At 42.5% G+C, this 18361-nt stretch overlaps 1 protein-coding gene across 4 annotated transcripts in view; it reads left to right on the top strand.

The window, feature by feature from the left end:
* ADCY10 (adenylate cyclase 10) overlaps positions 1 to 18361 on the top strand; it is a 78768-nt gene that overhangs the window by 39170 nt on the left and 21237 nt on the right. For all 4 annotated transcript variants that reach the window (XM_034666684.1, XM_034666685.1, XM_034666683.1 and 1 more), the window contains 4 exons: positions 8 to 144; positions 11693 to 11818; positions 13035 to 13313; positions 13429 to 13719. In XM_034666684.1, the coding sequence (XP_034522575.1) occupies positions 8 to 144; positions 11693 to 11818; positions 13035 to 13313; positions 13429 to 13719 (833 nt within the window). The remainder of the gene's footprint in view (positions 1 to 7; positions 145 to 11692; positions 11819 to 13034; positions 13314 to 13428; positions 13720 to 18361) is intronic.

Genomic DNA, 18361 nt, shown 5'->3' with positions numbered 1-18361 from the left:
ACTGCAGGTACCTGGTGGAGGGAAGCTGTGGGATTCCGTTTTACTGTGAAGAATTGCTAAAAAACCTTGACCATCACAGGGTACTCGTTTTCCAACCGATGGAGTCTGAGGAAAAGACCAATATGACCTGGAATAACCTGTTCAGTAAGTCCCCTGGTTAAGACTCGTTCTCTCACTCCTTCTGCGAGAGGAAAGGAATGGGCTTTTCCATAGACAGCATCCTGTAGGGTCAGGAGGTTTGGGGAGGCAAGGAGTGTTGGACCCGATATCCGAGATTTCGAGAGAAGTTAACATTTCCTGTGGGGACTCGCTGAACTGGGTGGGAGAACGTGTGCCTTGGAAAGAACATGGAAGAGCACTGGGGAATCTTAAAGCCCAGAATCAACACTGAAGGGGGAGTTCGATGTTAATCGAGGGGAGAAAATTCCTGACTTCCAGTGGCAAAACGTCTAGCTCAAAGTGAATTGTCAACAAAGTTCCCACGCTACAGAGACATAGGGGAGGATGAAATGTAAGATAATGGCACAAAGGAGGCCAGGCGGATTTTTAGGAGAATAATTTTAGCGAAGGGGAGGGAGAATGGGGTAAGGATGCTTTCCAGAATGTGGAGTATTAAAGCGAACCTGAATGACAACGAAAGGTCTGTGGTGCACATGCTTGGTTAGGAAGTTGGCAGTAATGAGAAAAATTCACGTGCTAGCAAACAGCAACAAAATATAAAGGAGACCTGTGACGGTTGAAGAGATATTAGCTCTTCCTTGGAAAGAGAGAGTATAAAAGATGCAATCAAGAGAACTTTTGGGCCCTGAAGCCAGGGGCCCAGAGTTCCAATGCCACTTATGCCATTTAGTTGCTGATATTTAAGGACTAGCCACAACCTTCTTTGGCAGGCAGCGATTATAAAATGGCTCTAAAGGAACTCAAATCTTTTTTTATTTATTCATTCAACAAACACCTACTGATCACCTTCTCTGTGTCTGACACCACAGGAGGTACTCTGGGAACCTCCTGGAGTATAAATGAAGTACCTGAATCAATAATACTTACTTTGCTACCTCTTTTTTTAAAAACAAATAATACAGAGAGATTTCGTGCACCCTTTACCGGGTTTTCCCGGTAGTGCGAATTGGCAGTATAATAGCACAGCCAGGATATTGTCACTAAGGCAGTCAGGACACAGAAGCTTTCCATCTCCATAAGGATCCCTCCTGTTGCCTGTTTTATAGCCACACCCACTTCTGTCCTCTCCGCCCGCCCCCCCCGCCCCCTTCACCCCTGGCAACCTGTAATCTGTAATTTTGTCATTTTAAGAATGGGATCTCGCTGGGGGCGCCTGAGTAGTGCAGCTGTTAAGCGGCTGCCTTCGGCTCAGGGCACGCGGGGATCGAGCCCCACATCAGGCTCCTCCGCTGGGAGCCTGCTTCTTCCTCTCCCACTCCCCCTGCTTGTGTTCCCTCTCTCGCTGGCTCTCTGTCAAATAAATAAATAAAATCTTAAAAAAAAAAAAAAAAAAAAGAATGGGATCTCGCTGGACTCATACAGTATGTATAATGTCTTGGGGTTGGTTTTTTCACTCCTCATGACTTTCTGGGGGTCCTCCAGGTGGTCGTGTGTCTCGGTGGGTTGTAGTGGTTACTTGTTGGGTGGCGGTCCACGGTGCATGCACCAACCGCTTGTTATCCCATCCACCTGTTGCAGAGTCTGCGCTGTTCACAGCATTGGGCTATTACAAGCAAGGTTCCTACAAGCATCGTGTACAGGGTTTTGTGTGAAGCTAAGTTTTCCTTTCTCTAGAATAAACACCCAGAAGTGCAATGTCTGGGTCATGTGGTAGTTACAGTGTTGTGTTTTTTTTGTTCTTTTTTTTAAACTGCCAAATTATTTTTTAAATTTTTTTAAAGATTTTATTTATTTGAAAGAGGGAGAGAGAGAGAGAGAGAACACAAGCAGGGGGAGGGGCAGAGGGAGAGGGACAAGCAGCCTCCCCGCTAAGCCAGGAGCCTGAAGCAGGGTCTCAATCCCAGGACCCTGAGATCATGACCTGAGTCGAAGTCAGAAGCTTAACTGACTGGGCCACCCAGTCCCCCCTAAACTGCCAAACTATTTTCAAAGCTGCTATATCATTTTACATTCCCATTAACAGTGTGTGCAGGGAGCTGGAATTTTCTGCCATCCTTGCTACCAATTGATGTCACTGTGTTTTTTATTTTAGCCATTCTGTTAGGTATTTGGCAATATCTAATTGTGGTTTTAATTTGCATCTCCCCAATTGCTAATGCTGTTCAATATCTTTTCATGTGCTTTTTTTTGCCATCTCTACATCTTCTTTGGTAAATATCTCTTCATGCTTTTTGCCCATTTTCTAATTGGATTGCTTGGAGTTTTTTTCATGTTGAGTTTTGAGAGTTTCTAATCTATTCTAGATATGGGTCCTTTCTCAGACATGGGTTTGCAAATATTTTCTCTCTGTGACTTGTCTTCATTCTCTGCAAAAGATCTCTCAAAGTATTTTAATTTTGACAAAGTTCTATTATCAATTTTTCCTTTTATGAGTCATGTCAAATCCAACAACTCTTTTTTTTTAAGATTGTATTTATTTATTTATTTATTTATTTATTTATTTATTTATTTATTTCAGAGAGGGAGAGAGCACACAAGTTGGGGGGGGGAGCAGCAGAGGGAGAGGGAAAAGCAGACTCCCCACTGAGCAGGGAGCCCAATGTGGGGCTCAATCCCAGCACCCTGGGATCATGACCTGAGCTGAAGGCAGACACTTAACTGACAGAACCACCCAGGCGCCCCAAATCCAAGAATTCTTTGCTTATCCCTAGACGTAAAATGTTTCCCAATATGTGTTTTCCTTTTTTTCCAAAGTTTTACATCTTACGTTTAAGTTTGTGATCCATTTTGAGTTAATTTCCATATAAGGTATGAGAGTTAGGTTGAAGCCCTTCTTTTCCCCTTCCTACCTCCCATGCATGTCCACTTGCCCCAGCAACAGTTGTTAAAAGGCTATATTTTCTTCCTTGAATTGCTTTGGCACCTTTGTCAAAAATCAGTTGGATATATTTGTGTATTTTTGGCTCCCTATTCTGTTCCATTGATCTATGTGTCTATCCCTTTACCAATACTATTCAGTTTTTATTAGTATAGCTATATAGTCTTGAAACCATGTAAACTGATTCCTCCTACTTTATTCTTTTTTCAAAACTGTTTTAGCTATTCTGGTTCCTTTGCCTTTCCATATGAATTTTAGAATAATCTTGTGTGGGGCTACCTGGGTGGCTCATTCGGTTGAGTGTCAGACACTTGGTTTCAGGTCATGATCACGAGTCGGCTCTCCACTCAACCGGGAGTCTGTTTGAGATTTTTTCCATCTTCCCCACTCCCTCAAATAAATAAATAAATCTTTAGAATAATCTTATCTGTATTTACAAAGAATCGGTGAGGGCTTTTTTAAAAAGATTTGTTTGTTTATTTTAGAAAGAAAGAGCATGAGCAGGGGGAGGGGCAGAAGTCGAGAGAGAATCCTGCAGCAGACTCCTTGCTGAGTGTGGACTGTGGAGCCTGATGTGGGGTTCGATCCCAAGACCCTGAGATGATGACCTGAGCAGAAACCAAGAGTCAGCTGCTTAACCAACTGAGCCACCCAGGCGCCCCTTTGGAAGGATTTTTGTAGGAATTTCAATATATATGCATTGCATTGTATATCACTTTGGGGCAAATCGACATCTTTTCTATGTTGTCTTCCAATCCATGAACATAGTATGTCTCTTCCATTTATTTAGATTTTCTTTGATTTCTTTCATGAGTCTTGTAGTTTTCAACCATACAAATCCTGTGCATGTTTTGTTAGATTGACACTGAAACATTTCTTTTTTAAAAAAAATATTGTAGGGGTCCCTGGGTGGCATAGTTGGTTGAGCATTGGACTCTTGGTTTCAGCTCAGGTCGTGATCTCAGGGTTATGGGATTGAGCCCTGAGTCAAGCTCCACACTCAGTGTGAAGTCTGCTTGGGACTCTCTCTCCTTCTCTTTCTGCCCCTTCCCCCTGTGCTCTCTCTCTCTCTCTCTCTCTTAAGTAAATAAATAAATCTTTTTTTAAAATATATTGTTGGGTCATGATCCCGGGGTGCTGGGATCCAGCCCCACATCAGGCTCCCTGATCAGTGGGAGCCTGCTTCTCTCTCTCCCTCTGCCATTCCCCCTGCTAGTGATCTCTCTTTCTCTTTGTCAAATAAATAAAATCTTAAAAAAATAATAAAGTAAAAAATATGTTGTAAATGCTATATGTTTTTAATTTTGATGTTCACATGTTCATTGCTAGTATGTAGGAATGCAACTGAATTGTATGCATTTATCTTGTTCCTGTGTCCTTGCTGAACTCATTTATTAATTCTAGGAGATTTTTATTTTGTAGAGTCTTTGGGATTTTCTATGTACAAAATCATGCCATCTGCAAAAAGGAACAATTTTATTATTTCCCTTACAGTCTGTATACTTTTTATTTCCTTTTCTGGTCTTTTCAACCTGCTAGGACTTCCAGCACTATGTTGAATAAGAGTGGTAGGAGTAGCCATCTTTGCCTTGTTCCTGATCTTAGGGAGAAAGCATTCAGTCTTTAAGTATTAAGTATACTGTAAGCTGTAGGTTTTTTTGTAGATGCTCTTTTTCAGGTTGAGAAAGTTCCCATTTATTCCTATTTTTCTGAGAGTTTTTATCATAAATGAGCTTTGAATCTTATCAAATGATTTTCTGCATTAATTGCTATGATTATGTAAATTTTTTTTCTGTTGTATGATAGATTGCATTGATTGACCTTCAAATATTGAACCAGCCTTGCATCCCTGGAATAAACTCCATTTAGGCATGTCCTATTATTTTTTTTGTATATTGCTGAATTCTATTTGCTTAATCTGGTGTGAAGGATTGTTGCATCTATACTCATGTGGGGTGTTGTTCTGTAGTTTTCTCTCCCTCTTTCTCTTTGTTATTTTGTCTATTTTTGACATCATGGTAATACTAGCTTTGTAAAGTGAAATGGGAACTATTCCCTCCTATGTCCTAGAAGAAATTGTGTGGAATTGGAGATAATTCTTCCCTAAATATTTGGTAAAATTCTCCAGTGGAACCATCCCATCCTGGAGATTTCTTTTTGGGGAGTTTTTGTTTGTTGCTTGGTTGGTTGAAAATGTATTTATTTTTCTTCAAATGATCTTTTTCAAGCAATAAATAAAAATAAGCATGTTGACTTTTCTAAAAAATAAAACCAAACAAAAAAATCCCCTAAACTGTATACATCCTACAGAAATACAAGCATATCAAATGTAGAAATGACATCACTTTGAAAGATGGGGCTATTTACAGAAGTTACAAGTATTGCATTGCTCTGTCTTGAAGAAGCCTCTTCCCCATGTGAATCATAAGCTCTAATGATGGGTAGGGTGTTCCTGGGGGACAGGGGTATCATCAAGAGGTGAAACTCCCCCATTTTGCTTGCTAGACAAGGAATGTTTAAGGAAAAACCTCAACATCTTTTTGGGGAGTTTTTAAATTAAAATTTCAATTTCCTTAATAGTTATGAGGCTGTTCAAATGAACTATTTTATATTATATTAATTGTGATAGATTTGTTTGTTTGTTTGCTTTGAGAAACTGGTTCCTTTGATCTACGTCCTCAAGTTTATGTGCCTGTAGTTGTTCAGAGTACTCAGTTAATATCTTTTTGATGTTTGCAGGGTTTGTGGTGATATTCCCTGTTTCATTCCTGATATTGGTAATTTGTATTTTCTTTCTTTCTTATTAGTCTTAACTACAGATTTGTCAGTTTTCTTGATCTTTCCAAAGATTCAGCCCTTTGTTTTGTTGATTTCTGCTCTTATCTTTATTATTTCCTTCCTTCTGCTTGCTTTGAATTTAATTTGCTCTTTTTCATTGTTGGAGGTGTAGATTAGCAGTTTGAGACTTTTCTTCTTTCTTATGTATGCATTTTTAGTACTATAAAGTTTCCTCATGGTACTGCTTTAGCTGTGTCTCACAAATTTTAATATATTGTATTTTCATTTTTATTTGATTCAATGTATTTTTAAATTTACCTTGAGTTTTCCTCTTTAGTCATGGATTATTGAAAAGAATGCTATTTCCAAGTGTGTGGAGACTTTCTCGTTCTCATTCTGTTATTGGTTTCTAGTTTAATTCCATTATATTTAGAGAACATGCTCTGTACAATTTCATGTATTTATTTTATTTTTTTTTAAGATTTTATTTATTTATTTGACAGAGAGAGATACAGCCAGCGGGATAGGGAACACAAGCAGGGCGAGTGGGAGAAGAAGAAGCAGGCTCCCAGTGGAGGAGCCTGATGTGGGGCTCGATCCCAGGACTCTGGGATGACGCCCTGAGCCGAAGGCAGACGCTTAACCGCTGTGCCACCCAGGCACCCCTGTNGAAGAAGCAGGCTCCCAGTGGAGGAGCCTGATGTGGGGCTCGATCCCAGGACTCTGGGATGACGCCCTGAGCCGAAGGCAGACACTTAACCGCTGTGCCACCCAGGCGCCCCNCGAAGGCAGACGCTTAACCGCTGTGCCACCCAGGCACCCCTGTATAGCTTTTTTAGTGATTGCTCTAGCTATTACATAATATATGCGTATGTTATCACAGTCTACTGGTGTCACTTGAAAACTCAAGGTATGTTTCACCAGTTTGAGTAAAGATTAGAAACCTTACCCCTCTTTACCTTCCTTTGCCATCTACTTTTTATAATTATTTTAAACATTTTCTCTGTGTGCATTTAGAACCACATTAGGTGGTGGTTATAATTTTTGCTTAAACTGCAAACATAATTTAGGAAACGTAAGAGGAAAAGGGATATCTATTGTATTTACCCATATTTTTGCTTCTCCTGTTCTTTATTCTTTTCTGATGTTCTGTTTCTTCTTTTATTGTTTCTTTTCTGTTTAGAGAATGTCTTTTAGTCATTCTTTCAGGGTAGGCCTGCTGGCCACCATTTGTCTTAATTTCCCTTTATCTGAGACTACCTTGATTTCCCCTTCATTCCTGAAAGATATTTTTGTTGAATTTAGGATTCTCTGGGTTGACCATTCTTTGCTTTCAGCTTTTGGGATGGAAGCCTAGGCTTCTCCCTCAGCCTTTGCTGGTGGGAGCAGGTGTGGACTACACTTATTTGTTTTTGTTTTTTGTTTGTTTGTTTGACTGAAGTAAAGTGATTATTGTCTAGAAATTTTCTGTCTCGCCAGCTGCCCCTTTGCTGGTCCTTCAGCAGAACGTGCAGACTATTGTTTGCAACCCTTGTTGTTTCTGGGTCGTGAGATTCTTCACTCCAAGTCTGAGATATAAGGCAAAAAGAAAACTCAGGAAAATCACTGCTGTATTGTTCCTTGGGTCCCAATGTCCCCAACCATTCTGACTTCTCTTCACCTTCAGTGTCTTCTTATATTTGTTTTATATATAATAGCACGGTTTTTAGTTGTAGTTAACAGGAGGAACAGACAAAAACATGTCTACTCCATCTTTCTAGAATTGGAAGTTCTCAAATAAGTGACGGTTTTACAGCTATAAGCATTGTGCACATTAACATTGCTATCTTGCAGAATAACAACGCCTTCCTCTGAGACAAATTTAAAGGTGAGAATGTACATGGAAAATCAGTGCCATGTTTTGATGAATGTTTGTAATAAAGGAGCTTATGGTGCTGGTTTTCTGTATATAGCAGGACAGAAAATTATCGCCTAAAGGTGATAAAAAGAGAAATTTCACAAAAAGATTCCTCTTGCTTCCTGAAACTCCCTGTGTCTCCTGTGTGATTGAGTGAAGCTCAGAGGCCCCATGTCCCTCCATGAACTGTGTTTCAGTCTAGGGCTTCATCTGCTGCCTCTCATTCTGTGTATAATGACAGGCCCACAGGACCACATGGCCAGAGTGGTCACATCTAGAGGAGAAGTGAAACAGAAGTAAGTTTGCTTTTTAAAAGAAAGCTAATTTTTTTTTCTGGGTAACCATGATTAAACAACGGTCAGAAAAAGGCTTTTCTTGGTCAGATTAGTTTTAAGGAGGGTAACGGATCATCAGATAGACAATGAGTGCTATGATCATTGTTTTTAGATAAGTCCGTTACAGTAATATATTAGCCAATGAATTAATAAAAGGAAATTTGTAAATAAACACTACTGAGCTTACATTTTTCTGTTCCTACATTTTACATATTTGTTTATTTGTTCGACAAACATTTATTCAGTGTCTGTTAAGAGCTCGTTTCAAAACAGGTTACTCCTTTAAAACTGTTCAGTAACTTCTGGGGTGATTGAAAAATTTTGAGATTTGGGGCACCTGGGTGGCTCAGATGGTTAAGTGTCTGCCTTCAGCTCAGGTCGTAATCTGCAAGTCCTTGGGGCGAGCCCCACGTCGGGCTTCCTGCTCAACTGGGAATCGGCTTCTCCCTCTACTTTTCCCCTCTGCTTATGCTCTCTCTCTCTCTGTCTCTCTCTCCCTAATGAATAAGTAAAATTTTATAAAAAAAAGAAAAAAGAAAGGAAAGAAAAAAAGAAAGAAAAATTTTGAAACTAGAGAGAGGTTTTGCTTGCAAGCAATGTGAATGCACTAAATGCCACTGAATTGTAGACATTAAACTGGTTATTTGTATATGAATTTCACCTAACTTTTAAAAAAAACAACTATATACAGTACGTGATCCTAGACTGGATCCTATATTGGAAAAAGAAAATGCTAAAGGACATTATTGAGTCAGTTGACAAAATTGTTCTATGGAGGGGAATTCCTATTTCCATATGAAATATTCTGAAGCTGGAAGTGCACTCTCGTTATGTAAGAGAATCTCATTCTTAGGAAATACAGAGTAGAGTATTTGGGGTAAAGGGGCAGGAATTGTGCAACTTGCATTCAAATGCTTCAGAAAAAAATATGTGCATATAGAGAAAACAAAGGATACAGCCAATGAGGCACAACCTTGACAGCAGGTGAATTTGAATAAAGAGTCCATACACAGTTTTATTCTTACAATTTTCAGTAAGTTTGAAACTTTCCAAATAAAAAGATTGTTTAAAAACATACTCACAGCATTTAGTGGTTTCCCACTGAGCCTACGATGAAATCCAGCCTCCTAGCCAGGGCGGGAAACATCCTGCAGGACCTGACTTCCTCACCTATGTGGCCTCATCAGTGGTCTGCACGTGCTCTGGCCACACCGGCTGCATTTCTGGCATTTCCGCTGCTGGGACACACGCTGTCCCCTCTCCTCAGGCGCTTCACACCGGTGGCTTCTCTCTCCCTCAGCTCAGGTGTTGCCTGCTCAGGGTGACTTTCTCTACCCCAGTCTAGCTAAAGAAAGCCTCCCTGGCCCTGCACCTTCTTGTGAGTCTCTGTTACCGGGTTTATTCCTTCATACAACTAAATCACATTATGACATTATCCTATCAATTTATTATCTGTTGTTCATTGTCTCTCTGCCGCTGTTGGAATTGAAAATTAAGTGGGGCAGGAAACCTCATACACCTTGGAATCTTCAACCACAGAACAATGCCCAGTACCTAGGGGTGCTCAGTTGATACTGGTTGAGGGACTGAAAGAATGGTCATCCCAGTTGCTAGGTCCTAGAAAGGGACGTGAAAAAGCATAAAAGAGCATGGACCAAGTTGTGCCTTGAACCCCACTCTCCCACCCCTAACACACTCATACACACTCATACCTGGCCCCTTTTTGGGTGTTCTCCCCTGTCTTGGCCTCCCTGCTTCTCAACTCTTCCTGTCCCCCCACCTGACCTCTCTGACCAGTCAGTCCTCAGCTTGGCTCCTGTCCCTGGGCCTACTCCTCCGATGGCAGCTTTCTTCAAGTTCCATCCTCTGCCCTCTTCTTTGCTAGCTTGGTTCTCTCTGCCCAGATGTCTTCAATTATCCATCTGTTCTCCAGTCTTCGTGTGTGTGTGTGTGTGTGTGTGTGTGTGTGTGTGTGTATGCATGTGTGTAATCTTCAACCTTAACCTCACTCTTAATTTTAGATGGTATATTCCCGACTGCCCATTGGATGGTCTTCTAGACCCCCTCAAACTCAACCTACTTAAACCTTAATGCATCACCCTCCCTCCCATACTGCACCTCCTTCTGAATCTCCCAGCTTGATTCTTTTTAAAAAAATTTTTTTTAAGATTTTATTTATTTATTTGAGAGAGAGAGAGCAGAGCGAGCAAGAGAGAGCACAAGGTGGGGGAAGGGAGAGGGAGAAGCAGGCTCCCCACCAAGCAGGGAGCCTGATCTGGGGCTCGATCCCAGGACCCCAGGATCATGACCTGAGCTGAAGGTACACACTCAACCAACTGAACCACCCAGGCGCCCCTCCCAGCTTGATTCTTGGCAACACTCATGTCTCAGCTCCATCACCAGCTTGCTCAGACCCATTTCCTCCATATGCCTCGCGGAACCACGAGGTACCTCCTTCGCACCATCACTGCTTCATGTTCCGTCGCTACCGTTTGTCACACAGTGTTCTCTCTCCTGTTCTCTTGCCTCTCCCATACACACTGCCAGTGTTACCTTCCTAAAAGCAGCTGATAGTCCCCCTTTATTTTGGAATAAAGTCCAGACTTCATAATGTGCTGTCAAATGCCTTCCATGCTCTGCTCCCAAACTGTCTGTCCCAATACACGTTCCCTGGTCGCGCTCCAGTGCCCCACACGCTGGAGTCCAGCTGCCCAGGTTTCCTTATGCTCCCCTAATCTGCAGGGTGCTCTGTGACTTCTGTGCCTTTACACTGGTCGCCCCTTGGTCTTCCACTTGGAAAATGCCTTCATCCTTCAAGGTTCAATCAAAATACTTTCTCCTCCATGAAGCCTTTCAGCATCCACCAAGACTGAGTTGTTTTCTCTTCTCTATTCTCACAACACACTACGCTTTGCTTTTTAGCTCTTGAGTCACTCTGGCATTATGACTAATTACTTCAGTATCTGTCTCTAAGATTTTAAGCTCCGCGGGGTTGGAAGCGTGCACTGTTCACATTTATAGCCTTCACAGGCTATGGTGCACAAAAGGTCTGTACCGTATCGACATTGAACTCTCTGACCCTGTGCCACTCACATGGCATGTGTTTACTGCCTGGAGGTGTAGTCCTTTGTGTACATATCTTATCTCTCCAGGAGATTAGAAACTTAGCTATGTTCACCTTCGTATTTCCACATCACATATCACGGTGTTACATGAGGAATAAGAAAGTCATGCATTTTGGAGTCCTAGGAGACAAAGTTACCAGACAAATGTACTATCCAACCTCACCGTTTTCAATATCTCTTTCTGATAACCGTGTTATAAGTTGAGTACAGTCTCCCACAAGATGTATTTGCATCTGAGTGTGGATATTTGAATGTGCATACAAATATACATTACTACATACTATAAGATACATCCTGATAGTCTTTGAATCAAATTTCTGTAAAACTGCATATACTACGGAAGACTTCCAAGACTTCCAGTAGTTATTATCAATACTTTTGGAGTACATTTAGGTTTTCATATTTTAGTTTATGCTAAATGGTATCCCAAAGTATTTGATGAGCCAACACACATCTCTACCTGCTGTTTCTCTCATAAGATCCAACTTGAAGTGTGTTGGAAAATCAAGATAATGACAGAACAATGACTCTCAACTTTCCTTCCTTTTCGTTCCTACAGAGAATTTTAGTAGGCCAACCGATGAATTAAAAATATTCACTAATGACGAGGAGGGATGTGAAGAAGTCTGTAACCTCGCCAGTGGTGTCAGATTGAAAAACTTGTCACCGCCAGCATCATTAAAAGGTAAAGAAAATTTGACCTGGCGTTCCAGGACTTAGACTCCCCTTTTCCTTTCTCTAAGATGACTGTGGGAAAAGGAGAGAGGAAGACAGTAACAGACCACGGTGGTTGTCTGTGTTGTGTTGCCCCAGGCAGTCGAAGTCTCCATGGAAGGCTTAGCTTTTCTGCTTCTGATTTGGAGCCACCTGCTTCCCTGGGCATATTCTGGAGTCTGATTTGAACAAAGTTTAGTTCAACTGTGGAAACGAATGAGATGTAGTACATTTGTCATTAAATCAAAGCCCAATAATGAGAGAGAAAATCAAATACTGAAACTTTTTCTGCCATTTACATTTATAAGAAATGACAAGCATAGAATTTATATCCAAGCTGTATTATTATTATTTCTTTAAAGAAAGATGATTTTCAAGCCATATTCTAGTATGACTTCAGCTCCAAGTCATGCCATCTATAAATAACTGAAAATGTTTGATGGATGACCTAGGGACACCTTGAGGTTCTCAGTCTTCAAAAAAAGCATCATTGGCTTCATTCAATATGTCTACGAAAGTAGGAAGGTGGGCTAGCTTGGCTTCTGCAGTGTTCTGTGGACAAGTGGAGACATTCCGATTTTGTCCTGACACAGGTGATGTAATGGAAGGACATCCTGGTCAAGATGTCCAGGAAGCCATGTGACTGTGACACCCACGCTTAGGTGAGAAGTTGGAATTGGAGCTCGAAGCTCTCTGGCGCTTTGTCATGAGCATCGAGATGGTAGTAGACTGTCACAGGAACGAGTGAGTCTCAGGGGAGGTCAAGAGCAGTCTTGTTGCTAGGAGGAGGCAGTCAGTGAGGGGGACAGACAAGGAAGGGCCAGCTGGAGAAGTCAACATAGCAGGTGGATGGACACGCTGTCCTCCGACTGCCGTGGCCCACGTGACCTCCCCTCTCCTCACCAACCCTGTCATGCTCTAGCACAAAACCCGAACACCTTGCAATCTGTCTTGCTCTGGTCTGGCCATTATGCCGTGAGTATCTCAGATAGCAGGACCTGCCTCCTTTGCGTGCCTAGCACATGCGCTGTCTGGGAAGTAGGTCCTAAGCAAATAATCTCTTTTGGTTTGGCGTGGCCGGGTTCCTGTGAGAGAAGCAGTGCAGAGCAGGACAGTTGTCCGTCTCTAGAACGTAATTTGCTACGGACAGGTGACCAGTCTCCTATTGTGTGGCTTTTCACCTGCAGAAATCTCTCTGGTTCAGCTGGATAGCATGAGCCTTTCCCACCAGATGTTGGTGAGATGTGCTGCCATCATCGGCCTGACCTTCACCACGGAGTTGTTGTTCGAGGTGCTGCCTTGTTGGAACATGAAGATGATGATCAAGGCCCTGGCGACTCTGGTGGAATCCAACGTCTTTTATTGTTTCCGGAATGGCAAGGAGCTCCGGACGGCCCTAAAACAGAATGCGGCCTCATTTGAGGTCAATTATCGCTCACTGTCTCTGAAGCCCAGTGAAGGAATGGGTGAGTAGAACCTGGCAGTGACTCCCATTTCCTCTCAGTGAAAGGCACACCTGGTCAAGGAACGGATGTGTGCGAGGCAGCAGGGGCTGACCCGGTGCCTTTCTGTTCTCCCTAGCTAATGGCAAGGAGGAAGAGCTCCATGAGCTGGAAAGTGAGGTCATCGAGTGCCACATCATTCGATTTTGCAGGCCTATAATGCAGAAGACAGCCTATGAACTGTGGCTGAAGGATGAAAAGAAAGCCATGCACTTGAAATGTGCGCGCTTTTTAGAGGAAAATGCCCACAGATGTGACCATTGCCAAAGTGGGGACTTCATCCCCTACCACCACTTCACAGTGAATATTCGCCTCAACAGTTTGGACATGGATACCATCAAGAAGATGGCTAAGTCCCACGGATTTAAAAGTAAACATACGTCATTCCTAACTATCAGTCCTAACTATTCCTGGGGAATGGAGTAGATATGGACCTTGAGGGCTTTAAGTCCCTCAAGGCGTGGGTTCCACAAATGGCTGGAGACTTGAGTAGCGTAGGTCACTGGGGTGGGAAAGGGGGACATGTGAGCAGCTGAGTCCAGCAGGAACAGTCTTGCTGTGAGACTCAGAGAGGGTTTGAAGAGCAGGACTCTGGCAAAATGGGGTGCAACCAGAGCTCAAAGGAAAATATCCAGAGGGATAAAACTGGCCCAGCTTAATTCACACCATGGGATGGAATCCAAGGGCAGAGATGGGGCAGAGTGGGGGTCAGGGGGTCTCGCATGTTAAAGAGGAAACAAGAGCAAGAGGGAGTGCTGTTTCTTGGCAGGTAAGAACATTGCCGCTCTGGTCGTCAGGTTTGAAACAAGGTTCCATCGGAGAAAGAATGTGAGTGGGGGAGAATTATGCAGGGCTAAGCAGGTCAAGGCCCCAGGAAAGGGGGTTCAGGCTCAGGGCAGGGGTTCCAGACCATCTGTGAAGGAAAAGTGAGAAAGTTACAGTCTGGTAGCACAAATCAGCTACACAATCTGAGAAAACACAGGAGAGGATTCAAGGGGTACCAGGAACTCCATTACCATAGGCATGATGGATGTGAGGCTAGGGGCAGCACCTTCAGCCCTCCCTCATGCATGACCAGGGAGCACCAGGGCGGGCTACATGACCTAGCTGAAGTCCTTGGTGATTATGGCTAAATCTGGTTGGGAAAGCAGAGGCTGCAAGGACAGGATTCCTATATTATATGGATATTAAAAATTGGGAAGAAATGTATGTAAAGTGCCTAGCACATAGTAGGTACAAAAATAATTTTTTTAAAGATTTATTTTTTTAAAAGATTTTATTTATTTAACAGAGAGAGAGAGAGCACAAGCAGGGGCAGCAGTAGGCAGAGGGAGAGGGAGAAGCAGGCTCCCTATTGAGCAGGGAGCCCAATTCGGGATTCTCCCAGGAGTCTGGGATCATGACCTGAGCCAAAGGCAGACGCTTAACTAAGCCCCCCAGGAGCGCCTTTTTTTTTTTTTTTTTAAGATTTTTAATTATTTTTTTGAGAAAGTGAGAGAGCTAGAGAGAGAACATGGCAGGGTGGGGGAGGAGCAGGGGGAGAGGGAGAAGCAGACTCCCCGCTGAGCAGGGAGCCTGGTGTGGGGCTCAATCCTGGGACTCTGGGATCATGACCTGAGCCAAAGGCAGATGCTTGGTGACTGAGCCACCCAGGCACCCCCCGAAATAAATATTTATTCTCATTCATTCTTTATTTCACATGCATTCTATTTGATCTTCATGTTAACCTTTCAAGGTGGAGGTTTATTTTCATTTTATACACAGATGGGAGAAAAAGCTAACCTGGAGCCATTTTAAGTACTTCCCGAGTACTCTTGGGAGTATGAGAAGAGCCCTAGACGTTGGAACAGAAAACTCAAGAAAATAACAACTTTTAAGAAGGACTTGAGAACCAAGAGAGGGCATACCTCTACAACAAACAAAACAGGCACCCTGAGGGCAGGCAATGAGGGCTGACAAGGATGCGGGTGTAAATCCAAGAAGCTTCAGGGACGATCCTAGCATAGGGCCGTGTTCAAGGAACCAGTGCAAGTACCAGTAGAAGAGAGTTGACTGAGGGAGGTAAGAGAAAGGGGAAGAAGCAAGGGGCAGCCTGGGTGACTCAGTCATCTGAGCATCTGACTCTTGATTTCAGTCCAGGTCTTGATCTCAGGTTGTGAGTTCAAGCCCTGTGTTGGGCTCCATGTTGGGTATGGGGCCTACTTTTTAAATAAATAAATAAATAAATAGATAAATAAATAAATAAATGAAAGGAAGGAAGATTCCAGACTGTGTGGAACCAGTAAGTCTCTCCATGTATGTAATTATATATATATTTGGTGGCAGTGGGGATAAAATCACAGTTGATTTTTGTTTAAGTTTATTTATTTTAGGGAAGGGCGAGGGGCAGAGGGAGAGAATCCCAAGCTAACTCCCCGCTGAGCGTGGAGCCTGAAATGGGGCTTGATCCCCTGACCCTGAGATCATGACCTGAGTTAAAATCAAGAGTCAGACGCCCAACCGACTGAGCCACCCAGGTGCCCCCCTCCCCCTGCCCCCGGCCAGTTGGTTTTAAGCAGGCGGGCTAGGGCTGTCAAAGAAGCAACTTCAGTTATTTTGGGATATTTTGGATTATCCTTAGAAGATTCACTCAGTTTCACAGTGCTCTCCTGTGTCTTTGAGCAATGTCTGCATTTTTGTCAACTCCTCCACCAGCCTGAGGCCAAACCTCTATTATTTCTCTTATTGGAATTTTTCACCTGTTTAAAAGGCTATCAACTAGACATCTTTAAATAAACGCTTCAAGATTTTTCCTAAAAGTTTTACAATAGAAACAATAAGCCCAAGCCCCAGTGTCCCACAGACTTTCAGTACTTCTCGGGGGCGAACATCTGAACTTAGCTGTTCTTTCTAGTCATTGCCTCCATATACAAAGTGAAGTGTTCATACGGTTCAAAAAATAAAAAAAAATTCTGACATTTTCTGTTTTCCTCTTACTTTGGTGAACAGATACAGCATGCCCCGGTGAGGACTTACCCCTGTCACACTACTCCTCAGGACCTCTCCCCCAGTATTGTTCTATGGCCATCATCAGATAAATCATTACAAAGATCATGTAAATGGTATGCATTGCAGAACGATATGCTGTATCCCTCCTACGCTGAGCAGGGAGCCAGATGCAGGGCTGGATCCCAGGAGCCTGGGATCATGACCTGAGCCGAAGGCAGATGCTTCACCAACAGAGCTACCCAGGCGTTCCCTAGAGTTCTTACAAAAGTTTATTTTTCCTTGAGTTTCTAGGATAATTTTCTTTTTGCAATGTCTTCTTTATAATAGCCTGTCTTGGTTGGATACTCTGTCTGTTATCCCTGAATCTTGTGCCTATAGGTAATACTGGTGAAGGACATACATTTGACCCTTGACCAACACAGGTCTGAACTGTGCAGATTCACTTATATGCAGATTTTTTTCAATAAATACAGCACAGTACTATGAATGTATTTTCTCTTATGATTTTCTTAATAACGTTTTCTTTCCTCTAGCTTACTTTATTGTAAGGATAAAGTATATAATACATAAAACATAGAAAATATGGGTTAATTATGTTATCAGTAAGGCTTCTGGTCAACAGTAGGCTATCACATAGTTAAGTTTTGGGGGAGTCAAAAGTTATATGTGAATTTTCAACTGCTGGGGGGGTGAAGGGATTGGTGTCCCTAAGCCCCTGTGTTGTTCAAGAGACAGCTGGAAATGGAAGAGGTTCAAAGACACTAGGTGTAGATTAGATAGTGAGGAAGTTGATTCTCTTTTCAATTCTCTCTCAATCCTCAAATCTTTTTTAAGTTATTTTCTTAAGTCTTGATCCTCAAAGATCTGCAGTCTGTGGGCTTCCTCCTGGCCTCTGTCCTTCGACTCGCTCTACCTACTTCATCAGAGACCACTCCTCTCACTCCTTTGCCATCTGAACATGTATTAAAACCCCACCAACATTTAATTTACTCATTCAACAAATAGTGAGTTCCTACTATACAGACGCTGCTGCAGGCACACGGGATACATCAGTGAGCAAAAGAGCATTCATTCTAGTGTGGAGAAGCAATGGAGGAAAAAATATAATAAAGAAGTAAAAAGTCTACAGTATGTTATGGGAGGTAAATCCCCCCCAAGGAAGAGAACTGAAAAGCGTGTTTGGTAGGGCAAGGGGGATTAGGAATGCAGAGCCATTAGGGGAGCCTTCATTCAGAGATGAGATTCACAGAAAGACAAAGGAAGTGAGGGATTTTCTCTTCCGTTTTAGGCAGAGAAGATAGCCAGTGCGATGGATGGCCCTAGACAGGAATTGATCCCTTCCATTCTATACGTTGTGAGTTTATGCTTTTTAAGATTATTTTATTCTCAGTGAGGTAAAATGTCCTGGACCTGGAGAGACTGGAGATAAACAAAAGAATTCAATTTGTTGGGATCCCTGGGGGGCTCCATCAGTTAAGCGTTTGCCTTGGGTTCAGGTCATGATCCCAGGGTCCTAGGATCGAGTCCAGCATCGGGCTCTTTGCTCAACTTCTCCCTCTGTCTGCTGCTCCCCCTGCTTGTGCTCTCTCTTTCTTCCTCTGACAAATAAATAAAATCTTAAAAAAAAATTCAATCTGTCACCTTGAACCTGAAGTCTTATTTCTAGGTCTTTGAAACCACGAGATGAGCAAGTTACCACTTGCTCTTTGCTTTTCTACTTTCTTCTGAGAGCCTACAAGCATTTTGTATATATTTTTTCCTTTTGAATTTTACAGATCCCCTTTGAACTAGGGAACTTTTAATATGTCCTTCATAAACGAAGAAAATTGAGAACTAAAAATAATATGATTCACCTAAAAGGTTAATGATAGAATGACAAAAAGCCTATCTTGTACTCCCCAACTTTGTTTCCTTTTCTCGCCAATATTGCTTGTCTCTGCATCTCATTCTATCACTATAACAATTTGAAACATTAAAAAAATAGAGATGTAGGGGTGCCTGGGTGGCACAGCGGTTAAGCGTCT

Source organism: Ailuropoda melanoleuca, chromosome 8, assembly GCF_002007445.2.
Source record: "Ailuropoda melanoleuca isolate Jingjing chromosome 8, ASM200744v2, whole genome shotgun sequence".
Lineage (NCBI taxonomy): Eukaryota > Metazoa > Chordata > Mammalia > Carnivora > Ursidae > Ailuropoda > Ailuropoda melanoleuca.
The sequence above is the reverse complement of the archived record's forward strand: the minus strand, read 5'-3'. Positions and strand labels throughout refer to the sequence as shown.